This window comes from Rhipicephalus microplus, chromosome 4, assembly GCF_043290135.1.
Source record: "Rhipicephalus microplus isolate Deutch F79 chromosome 4, USDA_Rmic, whole genome shotgun sequence".
Classification (NCBI taxonomy): Eukaryota; Metazoa; Arthropoda; class Arachnida; order Ixodida; family Ixodidae; genus Rhipicephalus; species Rhipicephalus microplus.
This window is the reverse complement of record NC_134703.1, coordinates 202,466,614-202,481,223: the sequence shown is the minus strand read 5'-3', so window position 1 is coordinate 202,481,223 and position 14,610 is coordinate 202,466,614. Positions and strand designations below refer to the sequence as shown.

At 42.0% G+C, this 14,610-nt stretch overlaps 1 protein-coding gene across 6 annotated transcripts in view; it reads right to left on the bottom strand.

Annotated features, from left to right (window-relative positions):
- Positions 1 to 14,610, bottom strand: part of Hr3 (nuclear hormone receptor 3 ROR-beta) — a 181,984-nt gene that overhangs the window by 20,768 nt on the left and 146,606 nt on the right. For all 6 annotated transcript variants that reach the window (XM_075893943.1, XM_075893944.1, XM_037423644.2 and 3 more), the window contains 3 exons: positions 12,717 to 12,849; positions 10,573 to 10,680; positions 2,595 to 2,711 (listed from right to left, as the gene is read on the bottom strand). In XM_075893943.1, coding sequence (XP_075750058.1) covers positions 2,595 to 2,711; positions 10,573 to 10,680; positions 12,717 to 12,849 — 358 coding nt within the window. The remainder of the gene's footprint in view (positions 1 to 2,594; positions 2,712 to 10,572; positions 10,681 to 12,716; positions 12,850 to 14,610) is intronic.

Sequence of the window (14,610 nt, the reverse complement as noted above, 5' to 3'; positions counted from 1 at the left end):
TATTTCATGCTGGCTTTTAACTGTAGGTGTAGATTCATTTGTGTTGCGTGCATTGATAGTTTTTTAGTGGTGTTGTACAGTAACTACATTTTTGTCTCTAGCCTTCAGATGCCTACTGATGGGTTTTTGAATTGCATTGATTATTCCTTGCTGCCCTTTCTTTTTTTTTTTTCTTTTTGTGGTCAATTAGCAGATATTCATTCGTGTTTGTTGCATCTGTTTATTCTTTGACCACAAATGAGAGTTTCTGTATTTTTAGTCTACATTGTGATAGAACAAGCATTTGTGCATACACAGAAGGGTATTTTTAAATAAAATCAATTTGTCAATGCGTGACGCTGTGCAGTGTCTTTGTGTCCTGTTTTATTCATGATGCTGAAGAACAGGTGCAATTCCACTACGTACTAAAAATATGTGTACACGCATGATGCATATTACCTGTTATGTACTCATAACTATGCATATATATTTTTTTCATTAAATTTATAACTATAGAATACCAACTTTGCCTACGAGTCCAACCGGTCTTATAACCTTGTATGATCTACATGTGCAAATAAAAAGTTTAATTGTTAGGATTATGATGTGGATGCATTTCTCGTAAAGCCAAGTGATTTAAGCCATTCACGAAAAAAAAAAAGCATTGAGTAGGTGACCCGCTCATATGGAAAAACAAAAGAATAGGAAATAGATGCATTGTTTTTTTTTTTTCATAGCAGGGCTCAAAAAGGCACGAGTGAAGTCGCTATGATGACTACACTGGCAAGGGAGCACTGAACATTGTATCGATGAGCAGGTAGAAAAGAAAAAAAGTTGAACGCTTCCAACTGCACGCCCTGTTACTGCATCAGCTGTGTGCAGGAGCGTTCATCCATGTAATAGCTGCTTAAAACATCACCCACTCTCGGCAAATCTCTCACAATGGCAGTAATTTATTTCAAAACAAACAGAAAAGTTGCATACGCCCGTAACTTTGACATTTCTTAGACGGGCAACAGCAACGTCCAATATCTACACCTCTCAACCCACCGGAAAGCTTGAGGGGACATGGCGGTCGACAAGCATTTCTTCACTTTCTGCCCCTCACTGCCCCCTTTTAGTAGACTGCTACTTAAAGTTGTTTGGTTAAAACATCTCCAAAGAGAGATTGACATTATGTGTTAGGCAAGGTGCTAAAAGGTCTCATTTGACAGGTTGTATTTGAGTGATTTCAATTGAATTTCAAGAATTCTGGATGAGCCCCTTACAAGTGTGAGCACCCACTCACAGTTCAATTCATACGAAGTTTGCATTGATGCAACTCCTCGCCTGACATGGCATCTGTATTTTTGCAAAGGAGTTTCAAGTGCTGGCATGGCACTTTGGTAAACTGCCACGTGTAATGTCCGGCTCGAACCATGTTTTTTAAGGTCACAATTGATAGATCACATGAGTTTTGTACCACGGCCCATGTTTTCATGACCAGAATGCAATGAGGCACCCAAGGCAATACGAAAACTAAGAAAGCTCTGCTCGCAGAGCATATTCAGGTGCGGCATTGGTGGGCACAACTTTCTCGTAGAGTCTAAAACTACATAAAATAAAAAAACTTGTTAAATACAGAAACTGTGCACTTGATAAAGGAGCTCTAAAGAGAATTAATGAGTTGTTTTAGATTGATAAACTGCACTCCGAAAAATCTGATGTCATAAGTTTCACTGTCATAAGTTTCACTGTCATAAGTTCCCTATTAACATCAAGGTTGAAATTTCATTTTTAAAATTTGCGTCACAATCTCTGCGCGTGACATAAAAAATTTCCCGACGTAATTTTTGTATTTTTGCGACGATGGCTCGACGAAATTTTCTAAGACTTGGTATGCTAAATCTATGGCACCCAAAAATTACAATGTACTTCAATTGTATCAATATTAGAAGCTATGTAGCACCCAGTACATGCCTTCAGAAATTGATGACGTCACAGTGTTAGGTAGTGGCGCCTCCACCCTGAGTTTCTTTCTGAGTGTTTCTCACTTACCCAGTGTCATGTCATGGTGTTTTTGGGAATGTGAAATGGCACTTTACACGAAAAAGCATGTTGCTCTTTAGTGTCCCGAAACTATAATTCTGTAGAGAGGATTGTACCATGACATGCATAATCTGCTTATTGCTGTAACATTGCTAAAAGCTTTTTAGTTGAACATGAGCACAGTAAAAGGACGTACACAAAGCACTTGGCATGTATTTTATTGTTCCTTGACATTTTCCATGCAAGAAATTTAATTAAATGCTCACACATTTGTGTTTTTTTATTTTGCAATCAAAGGCGCCGTGCAAGACGTGATCAGTCCCAAAGCCACTCAGAACAAATTCTAATCATTACTACAAAGTGATAGCATAATTACATGTGGTTGCCAGTCTCCAAGTCAAATTGTATTTTGTATAATTAATGCTAGGTAATCCTATCAATGCAGCTATGGTCATTTCAGTAATATTCCTTTTTGGGCAAGATTGCTTGTTGCACAAGTAGGAGTTTTTTTAACGAGGAGTCCGGCATTAAAACGAAAAGGGAGTAAACTAGCAGAGTATCTTGAGATTAAGAGCGTTGTCACTCACCTGGAGCAAGCAGCACATAGGCAGAGTAGAGCGCCAGTTCCGTCTCTGTGAGCTTCATCTCAGCTATGCTCCGCACAAAGTTGAAGGCATTATTTACAAGCTTGATCTCTTGGGTTTCTGCGCACAGGGGAAACATCACTGTCTCATGCTTGCACAAATGCGATTAAATATCTGCTTTTACACAACAGTGAAGTAATGAATGCACTAGCAACAAACTGGAATATTGCACAAAGTAAAGCAAAAATCTTTTAGATCTGATCTCGCATAACTCTACAAAACGCTTGGGTGAGGAAATACAGCCACTTTAAAAAGAAAGACGGTTTTTCTGTGCTTTTTTTCTTTTCAATAAAAGTGATTGGTTGAATAAGATTGATTGATTGAAAGTTTGTTATGCCCCAAAGAGGCAAAGTGATCCAAAGTTCAGTTAAGCTGCCTAGAAGAGGTCAGAGTAAGCAGCGAGCTCACAGCATGTGTACCAGCCATCTAGCAAAGTCTGTACTTATTATCATTCAGAGTTGCTGCTTGAGTGATGCAGCGCCCTATCCCACGAATCTTCCCCGATGAAAGATTGGTTTAGTGTTTCCTCTCTGCTTTAGCGATGTTTGTTCCAAGTGCTCACGCACTTTTACTAGCATGTAGAACATACAATGTGTCGGGTGATGTTACCGCTTGACTTTACACTGAATGTGACAGTGATGAAAAAACCTACCAAGAGTGTCCAGATATACTGTCGCAACTATACAATGCCTCATGCTAACCAATGCAATCATATCTTGCACAGGAACCTTCAAGAGTTGACAAACACTTAAGTGGCATTATGCAATACAGTTAAAGTTGGATCTGACAGAACCAGATTTTACAATTTTTTTTTCCTAGCACAGAAATTTTCATTCCCCGGCAGGTATCCACAGGGTTCATTGTTGTCGTTAACTCAAATTATTAAAGCTTTCATGGCACTGAACTCAGTGTAAAGAAGTTAGTCCGGAAATAAATGAGAGATGACACAGTGTACATCATAGTGTTTTTTAGTGCAAAACGACAGTACAAGAAAGAAGAGAGGACAAAGTGATACTCTCAACTGACATTGCGTCACTCCACTCTTCGTACAGCAGGGTTGCCAGGTTTGGCTACTTTGCACCATTCTGCCAACTTTTTTAGGCCAGTGATGGCAGGAAAATCGCCTTGGCTACTTTACTGTCCCATTGATTTGAGCGGAAGTATAAATAACTAGTGATGACACAGCCGTCTGGTGCTTGAGTATATAGACGGTGCCAAACATGGCAGTCAAAGCATTCCAACAACTCCGAAGACGCTGATAATAAATCTTAACGAGAAGGATGGTGCAGTGGCCTAAGCAGACATGAAGTTTAATGGCAGCGATCATAAGATAAAGATAAAAGAAATATTGCATGCTCGTAATGTGCCATTCAAGCAGGCCTCACGCACACAAAGAGAGGTGGTGCCAAGACTAAAGGAAGTGCAGCCGTCATCTTCATTTCTTCCTCTCTCATTTTCTCCTACTTTTCCCTTCTCTCTCTATTTCACGACTCTCTATTTCTGTACCTTTTGCCTGTGTTACACCAAGCACACTTTCTTTGCTGATGATCAAGGCACTCGAAGGAGACTTCTCCCAGGCGAGAGTGCACGCTGAATATGCTACACGTGGAGAATTACGCCAAGCCACGACGACAGCATACAATAGCCTTGCCCCCTAAAGTGCTCGGAATTAAAAAATGCTTTTGGATACATGATGGGGCTCAGTGAGAGCTGTTGAGTGGAGCCTCATTTCGCAGATTGCTGTACGGGGCTTCAAACCACCATTGAAAGGAAACCAGAATCAAGTGCACTTCACAACCAGGGCGCTCTGAACTCATCAACATGTGAAACTGCCAATCCGACGTTTCAAGTGAGCATTGAAAAATGAGGACACGAAGCAAAAGTGCCAAAACAAGCACTCACAATCAGTGAGTGCTTGTGTTGGCACTTTCACTTTTAGTGTTCTGGTGCTGCCTTTAGAATGCCGTACTAACTCGCCCAACAATTAATTTTTATAGACATATTTCACCAGGAGGCTGCCATTTTTCGCACCCCAGCGCCATCTAGTGTCTGCCATGTTTAACCGCCGTGTCGGTGTGTGGGGATCTGCGGCAGCGTATGCAGCTGCACGCTCGGTATTGCTGCTCTTTGCAGTACACCGTCAAACTACAGCAATGCTTCGCGAGTGTCAAGGCACCAGTAAGTAGTTGCTAAGCTGTCAGCTTCGAAATGGCTCAAACATAGAGCAGCGGCAACGAGACGTTTCCGCAGCAGTGCCGATAATAGACAGGAGGTGAGTAGAATTTTAATGCATTTCTTAAAACGACCAACAACTGCCTAGAGCATGTAATGCACAATAAAATAATTGTCCCTCGTAGTGACTCAAACCAACCCTGTTTTTCTCGTGAGAAGTGGAGTTATATTTTTATTTCTTCATTAAAATTGTAAAAAATGTCCTGTGGCGCAATCTGGAGGCAAATACAACACTTGTCCGATGTACCCTGTCATGTGATCGTAGACTAGCCTGCCCGGCCAACGATTTTCTCCGTCATATTGAAATATTGTTTATTTCTCTGTAGTACAAATTATTACAGCATAAAAAACTATAGATAAAGGCCTGCGTTGGTACTACACACTAAAATTATGTCAGGCCTTCACATGACGCTTGTTGACACGTCTTGAGCAACTTTTCTGCGTACTCATGAAACTGTGCATGCAATTTCAAGGACACTAAGGTTTTGGAGTGACATGGCTTGTCTACCTACACTTTGTCTCAGAAACGACGTGCTACTCGGCCCTGCCGTGCATATGTGCAGTGAAGTTTTCGGTGATCTGGCTTGGCTCGTGTGTTGAGTAAGTAACGACAGCAGGACAAGCCATCCACGACACAGACGCGTCAACTTTGGGCACAGGTGCATGCGATGCGGTACATATACACGGAAGATGTATGAAGCCACATCGTCTCAAAAATACATAGTTGTCAAACTAAGAATAAACGTGGTTAAGCTTAGTTACAGGAACTCCTACAAAAGAAGAAAAACGGCCGCATGCACAAGTCACTAGGAGGGCTACCGGCATTTCTATCAATTCCCAGTGTTGCTGGATGAAAAGCAACATACGTGTTCAGAGCCTTTCAGATCGATGATTACTGCTTATAAAATAACTGTTTGCTTTTGGGATTGGCTACTGCAGCTGTGAAGACTATGAAGGGTAAGCTTTCTGTCGCGTTGAAAAAAACTGCGTCGGAAAGAATCAGTTGTCCATCCCTTTAGGCAGCACATGTAAATAAGCAATTGATTAGTATGTTTTTTTATAGCTGGCCTTGCACGGTTCTGGGAGTACACACTAGTGTTAAAATTTTTGGGCAACTCTGGAAGTAATGGGTGAAACGAAACAGACACAAGCGAATACGTATGCTATTGTCCAGCTGCACTTCAAGTGCACGCATTAGTGTTCAAAATGACTCTCGAGTTTCCTTGCCATGATTCTTTGTGTTTAATGTAACTCTGCCATAGCTAGCAGATCATCTGGTTCGATTCAGAATGTCACAATACAAAGTTTATTGAGTTAAGAAACACAGACACCGCTGTGTGTGTTCATTCGCATCGCCATCATACTCAAAATCTTGTGCCTGCACAGGATAACTAACGGATGTACGACGAATGAGCTCGAGCTTCCATGTAGAAGCAACACAAAGAGCCAATGACAATAAACGTCTTGCATACCTGGAAGCACGGTATGGTACAAGTTCACATCGGCGCGAGCAGCCATACTGGCGATACGCCGAAAGTGCGCCCGTTTTCAACAACATTGTCGTTTTTTTAAGACGCATTACGAAGAGCGCACGTTTTCAGATAACGACCTGGCTTTAACATTTGTGGGTGGGTTATTCACATCACTGAGACTGGTTTTGTTTAAAAAAGAAAAGTGCAGTTGTTATAAGACTGCCCCACATATTGTCGCAAAACTGATGAGCCGAGAAATGATGTGCCGTAACTGAAACGCTAGATGAATGTGAGCCAAACAACACTTTTGTCATACCGACTTTTCTGCCATGCAGTTTGTCAAGTCCTCATTCTATAATCTTTTAATTGCACATGCTCGGGATTTCGGTAGCCGCAGGCATTGTAACTCATGTGCTGTTGCATAGAAATGGGAGATGTTACAATACAATAATTCTGCCGACAATATTTTCTTTATTGTTCGTTGCTTCTCTTTGCTGCAGACGATGAGGTGTACCAGCAGAATCACAAGCTGGTGTAGTGAAGAAGCGGTCCCAAGGACAGACCCCACATATATTATTATATTTGTTGGAGAAGAAGAGCTAAGAAAGGTGCAACTCACGTATCTCGGCCTTTTGCGCTTTCGGTAGTTACTGTCGCAGCCAAACAGAGTGTGTCGACCCATTTTCGTCCGATAATTCGATTTTCGGAAGCACAACCGCTTCAGCGCATCAAAAGAAGAAAATACATTGAGCTTTCACGTGGCTGGTGAAGAAAAAGAGTGACGAAAGTGCACCGGTACAAAGCAACGCTACTCCTTGCTGAGACAAGTGTTCTGAATACAGCTGAGGATGGTGTCAAGACACACATTGTGCTCCTCAAAAGTGAACCAAAAGACAATAATATCGTTGAGATAGCACATGCATATCTCCCGTTTTAAACCGCACAAAACAGTGTTCATGAATCGTTAGAAGGTGACAGGTGCATTGCACATGCCGAATGGCATAACATTAAATTTATAGTGAGTATTGCGAATGCTGTTTTTTCTGTCTTCACTATGCATTGGTATTTGCCAACAACCAGATCTCAGGTCAACAGAAGGAAATTAAAAGGCCAAGTGAAGACTGTCTAAAGCGTCGTCTATATGCGCTATAGTGGGTACACATTTTTCTTAGCAATGCTGTTCAGTTGTCGGTAATCTACACAAAATTGCCAACTGCCATCTTTCTTTTTGATGTGAAGGACAGGCGCAGCCCAAGGGCTCGCGGACTCCTGAATCACTACCTTCTGCAACATTTCTTCGACTTGCTCGCCAATTATCTTGTGTTATGCTGGTGATACGTTGTGTTTTGCTGGCTTCTGTGGTATAGGATGCGCTGACCTTGTATTGATACCATGTCATACTCTAGAGGTCGGAATCGTGAACATTTTATCGTTTAAGGAGAAGTTGAACACTTGCGAGTGCTTGGATAAAATTCCCGACAGCATGTGATGCTCGCTGCTGCTCATTGCCTTGCTCACCATCGGAAGTAGTTTCACGTCCAAAGGACAGAGATAGAGAAGCTCATCGGCAGCAGCTTCGAGTACAGCCAGTAAAGCCGGTGTCTCTTCACTAAACAGCGCGAGCTTTATACCAGAAGGTAGAGGCTATGGTGTGTAATTCATCATCCATAATCCAGAACATGCCTCAACTACCGACACTAGGCATTGCGGCACCAAAACATTCTTCTTGACACAGGCCGAGTGAATGGGTTCCACTGTTGCATCAAATGTTGTAGCAACAGTGCCAGAGAAAATCAATGGAACGCAGACGCTACATCTTGCAAACATGACGACATTCTCTGCAACACAAAAGACACTTTCTTGGCACGCACAGCTTTCAACAAGGTCTTTGCCGTTTACCGACAGCCTCACATTTCGACAGTTGCACAACACTGATGCAAGTAATCTACAGTCGAAACCCGCAATAACGAAATCGACGGGGAAACCGAAAAATCTCGTATTCGCGAGAATTTCGTTGCTGCGAGTATGAGACATAAGAACAGTGATACGGCCAGCAGAATGAAAATTTATTGCCAGAAGTCAGTCAACTTACTCTGCCTACCCTTGCCATGCAACAACTTCAAAGCTCTCCCTTCGCACTGGAAAAAGTGGTCCGTTGCTACGTCGTCATCTCATATACGCCGAAGAAGGAGCGAAGGGTGTCCAGCGCATCCAAAACAGCCTGCGGGTTGGGTTTCTCTGCGTGCATCTCTTCTTGGTCCTCGGTGTCGTCAGCTTCGCACACGCTTTCGATAATGGCCTTGTTGGTCACTTCCTCGTATACGACTTTGTCATATACGGCGCGAACGAATACATCAACAATGACTTCATCTGAGATGTCGATGTCAATGGCTCGAAGTTCCCTCCAGGCGTTGGTCAGGGATAGAGGCACTGCAATGCCACCACTCTCGCCGTCCGGTGCGCCTTCGTCCAAATCTTCGTCTGGTGAGGCCGAGGCGCAATCCGTGCGTGATGCTTGCATGGTGATGAAGCCCGCGTGCTTGAAGCAGTTCTCAATCAGCGACAGGGATGTTGCAACCCATGCGGCGGCCACCATCTCGAAAGCCATGCACAAGTTGACGTCGGTGGGACGCTTGTGGCGGAGGTTGAGTAGCAGATGCTGGATCAACCTCTCCCTGTAGGCGCACTTGACGCTTCGAATTACGCCTTGGTCGAGCGACTGCAGAACGGTGGGTGCAGTTCGGTGGGAAAAAAACCAAGCGCACGTTCGTGAGCTCTGTCTCGTCGCTGTGGCGGGCGCTACAGTTGTCTAAAAAAAATGGCCACCGACCTGCCTGCCTTGTGCATGTCAGCATCGAACGCCTTGACCCAGCTTAAAAAAAGAGCCCGAGACATCCACGCCTTCTTGTTTGCGGTGTACTGAATGGGCAGCGAGTGGCGGTTTCCTTTGAAGCAGCGGGGCTTCTCGCTCCTGCTGATGACTAGGAGTGGCTGCTTGTCTGTGCCGTCCATATTGCAGCACAACAAAATGGTAACGCGTTCCTTGCTGTGCTTGCCCCCGTGGCATGTCTAGCCTTTCAAGTCCAGGGTCTTCGACGGGAGCATCCGAAAGAACAGCCTCGTCTCGCCCGCGTTGTATACTTCGCAGGGCTCGTACTGGTCGAGTACTTCTTTGTTGGTCAGCAGCCACGACGAAGTTGTTACCAGGTCAACGCTTGCGGCTTCTCCGGAAATCGCCTTGGCCACGATGTCATGCCAGGCTTTAAAGCGGCCCAACCAGCCAACACTCGCTCGGAACTGGTCGTGCCCGGGTAATATGACTCGTTGGTCATATCATGACTTGTTGGTCATATCATGACTCGTTGGTCATATCATGACCAACAAGTCATATTACCTTCCCATACTAATTTTGGTTCACCCCAAGCTAAGAGGAGAAGCACAAGAGCTCCTAGATGTAGACACAAACAGATAGATAGATAGATCGATACTCAAATTGCCTGCACTATGCAAAGAAATACTTCGCATTTGCCTAATGTATTTGTTGTCTTTACTTAGTGTTTAATGTAATAATTCACGTACATGACATACGTGCTACCTGCTCAAGATGTTACAGTATTGATGTGTCAAGATGCAATTCATGTTGTGTATTGCATTTGCTCTATATTTGTTATGTTGTGCCATGGGGTTACAGTGAAAATGCTGTTTGATGTGCATATTCTGGACCTTGTATTTTCTATATATGACTCCTCTAAAAGCTGAGCAGCAATCAGTGCTGTATTTGTGTGCCAACATCTCCTTGTGTAATGTCAATAAAAAAAAAGCCAAGGGTGCCAGAAGTACCACCTTTACGTCTAAAATTCCCAGTTTATATAGATATATATATATATATATATATATATATATATATATAACCTTTTACCAGATCAGACAGTACCAAGGTACAATGTAAATAATTAGGCTAGAGCCCCAATGAGAATGTTCAAACGTAGGTTTATTTTTAGTATTTGTACCACAAATTACTGTTGGCGATAGTACTTTCAAAGAAGACATATATCAATGTTCCTGCTTTATTGAGCAAGCTTATAATATCAAATGATTCATGGACATCACTGGCATTCACACTCACCCAAGTATGCAAGCCACTTGTCACCTGGAGTGACTGTTACATTGACAATAAACATTTATAATTGATTGCTTGATTGATTGAATCTGCTCACCTTGCGTGATAAAAGCATCCATCGGAAGCAGACTGTCATTGTAGAGCACCGATCCTGTTGCCACGTCAAAGTACCTGCTCATCCTCAGTATGCACAACTCAAAACTCCCTGCAACAAAGACAGTAGTGGCTTTCTTAGCCAATCACCCTCGCTGCACATCATCTCCTTGCTTCGATTCCTCCATAAGAGTTGCGCAGTCTCCAACAGCGTATCTTGGTGCAGAAAGCGCCTCAAGCAAAATATGTGTGCAGGAAAAAAAAGCACCAACACAAGAGTTTCACGCAACATTTGCAAGCAAGGAATTACGGGGCCCTCCACATGAACGAACCAACATGCGGTGCATGCTAAGTAGGGTCATGGGGGTTTATAATAGATTTCATTAAAGTGACACTGAAGGCATCTCAAAATTGATTGTTGAAATAGCGGTCCAGAAACCTTGTAGTGTTATTTTGTGTCAAGGAAGTGTTTATTTAGAAATAAAATCACGTTTCAGTGGCCCGCATCGGGTTAGCACACATAAAAATACCCACCTCAAGCAGAACGTGTCACGTCACTGTTGCCATGCACGTTTCCGGTGGTTACTGCGCAGCCACCGACACTAGTAGCAGCCCAGCGAAAGCAGTGAGAGCCACAGCAGCAACAACGGCCATTGAGCAGTTTCCTGCCATTGGCTCTGAGGTGGCAGACATGTTTTCATTCAACTGGGCCCCACTAGATGGCACGGCCTGTCCAGTTTAACCAGGCGAAAATTGAACTTTTGAACCACTCGCGTCATTCCCCATAGAGGCGCTCGGCGGTTTCCACAAATCAAGCAGAAATAAACAAGCAGTATTTTATTGCGTCTCTTGATGCACGAAAGGTTCTTTATTTAGTGCAGCTAGTTCGATTACTAGTGATTAATTGTAGGCGGTACATCTGACGTAATCGGGATCATTCGCGAATGACCTATCGTAGCACATGTGTTCTTGAGTAGGGCACTGCTGTTGATAATAATGTCGTTTTAGACGTCATATATTGAGCTTTCACTCAGGCATAAATTGTTATTTCACTTTAGTGTCCCTTTAAACGAGCAATCCAGCTGTTCAATGGCCTCGTAGTGAATAGATAAGACACAATGCCAAATTAGGTCAATGATGGCATGGCTTCTATAACAGAAAACAGTGCGGCCAAACGAGACAAGAAAGGCATACAGGATTCGATACAGGCTAACAACATGATTATAGGTACGCTTTTTTAGAAAGCCCACTTAAAAAGAGGCTTTCCCACCTCTCGTGTAATTTGTCTCTTAAAAGAAGCATATACATGCTTGTGTTTTAAATGTTATGCTGTTAGCCAATGCCAAGTGCTCTCATTTTCCTGCACGGTTTTCATGTCATGAGAATTACATTAAGGTGACCACATGCATGAATAATTTCAAAATTTGAATGAAAATAATTTCATACTTTTAATGAGTATAGAACAATTTCACTGCTTTGAACGAACTGTCCAGAGCACAACTCCTTAAATGCCGAGTGTGATGAGATTGAAAGTGAAACAGGTTACCCACAGAGCTGTTACTCAGCCCCAATGCACTTCCCACAAAGAATTTTCATATGCGGAATTGCCCTTTGGTGTTATTTGTGTGGATCAGTACAGACATGAAAGTTAGTTTAAAAGAATTGATGGAGAGGATTGAAGGAAGGAAATGACCACAGCAACTGACTAATAAAAATGACTCACTCAAATACAGGCTGCATGCAAAATAGCCAACAAACACAATGACTTGGGTCACCGTATCATTTTCTGGATATCGCAGCGAAATGCAAAAAGTTGCCATTATTGAACGAGAGAATGACACAGGCTACATTACTTTTAAGATAAGTATAGTGATACTGGTATTCACAGTTCGATATAAACACAGAAACATGCTTTCAGTCTGACAACATGACCTTGTTCATACATGTACAATTATTACAGCTAGTATGACACAACTTAGTGTGTTTGTATTCTGCACATCTTGTATCCAGGTGTGGATACATTCGTAATGAAGCTATATGGTCAGTATGCACACCACCGATGAGACCCTACGAGTGCCTGATGAGGGCCTGTGTGCTGTTCGGAATGACTGTAATGAAGCAATTACTGCTTGGGTGGGAGAGGAATACCTGCTTTCAGAAGAACGATCTGGTCGTCCTGGGAAAGTTTCATGAAGCCCGGTACCATCTTGGCAAACTCGATGATCTGCTGGATTATCTGTGTCAGCTTCTGTGCACAGTCAAGCCACAGCTCTTCGTGTGCCTATGACAAGGAGCAACAGCGTCAGTACAATCCACCATCATCACTTCGGTGAACGTGAGAAAACATGTGTTACGGAACACCAAATACGTACCGTTATTTACAAATTACAGCAGTGCATAGTCAAATCACTAAAATTTATTCCTATGTTATTCCATCTTATTTTAATTTATAAACATTTCCTTATGACATTATCACTATCGTTAAGACTATCGTTAAGGGGAGATGCAGCTACAAAAAAAGTTTCGTTAATCTGTAGCCTAAAGCATTGAAACTCTTGTGGTATATATAGGCTTTTGTGCGGATTTCAAATATGTAACTAATAGGCTTGTGCGAAAAGTCAATTTTAAGTTCGAAGCGAATTCAAAGTGAATAGTGATTTTGGTTGAATAATTTCCCGTCGAAATCAAATAGTATGTATAAAATATAAAGAAAAATGGGCATACTAATCATGACCTAAGCAACCTGCACAATGTTTTTTTAATTGAATTAGGGCCTCTATGCAAATTCAATTTCTTTTTTTGATCAAAGTAAGTCGAAACAGCTTTGAGTAGAAGCAGAATTTGACTGTCAACAAGATGCGAGTCATGACCCTTAAAACACATAACATTTACAAATTTATTATACTTAGAGCATATAAGCCTTCATGACAAGCTTTTAAGCTTAATAAAATGAATTGATTTTAGGGTAATATTTTCACTTGAAGGGGCCGTCCGACCTTCAAGTAGCTATAATGAATTCACTAAAGAAGCTTATTGCCTCATGAATTCACCACTGCAAAAATTTTTAAAATCTGTCCAGTACGCATGGAGTTGCAAAGATTTCTCGCACACTGCAAGTGCATTCTCTCTTCTCGTCCTGAAGAAAGCGCTAGAAGCTAAGCAGGGAGGGATGGCATGGGGAAAGAAAATACGTCACGCGTGCTTTCTGAGCTTGTGGAGTGATTCGCCGAGAGAACAGAGCAATTTTCAGCTGGTTTTGAGAATTTATTGTGAATCGCACACCACGTGCTGCGCTATAATATTTGGCTTCTGTGTCCTTGTTAACCTCAACTACAGATCGACAGCATTTTCTGACAATGCTCAAAAAGAGCTCAAGTCCTTCATGTCCTTCTTATCTCTGCGTCGTCATTTTGTTCTCTCGCTATAACTATCGTCCGCTCAAAAAGTGTTGCAGGGCCCCTTTAAATTTGGAGGGGGGCTTGGCAGCAAAGCAGATTTCTTCTGGATAAGTGCTTTCACGGTTTTGCATTCCTACACTGCAGTGAAACCACCTTTACAAACTACATTCATAATATTATGCATTTATTCTACCTCGTGAATACTTCGAAATTTTCAGTAATTTAAATTCGAATTGAAGCAAATTTGAATACCCCACTATTTGTTAGAATATTCGAATCATTTAAATATTTGCACAAGTCTACTAACTAGTTTTATTGTAAGCCATGACAATGTGGAATGTAGTTTGTTTTGGACAAATTTTTTATGCCACTATATTTGCTTATATTGATCTTTATTAACTGTAGAATATAAATAACTATCGAAAAGTCCTCATAAAACATTTTAATCGACAAGAAAAAATGTGTTGTCAAAGTTTTTGGAGTTCTAAGCTCATACTAATTGCTTACTTTAAATTCGTAATAGTTATTACAGGTGGTATCAAGTTTTAAAGAAAATGCTTGCACTCTTCACATGTTGAAAAATGCGTGAGAAAAATTTCATCTTGATCGGACTATCTGTAGTTCCAAAAAAACTTATGTCTAAA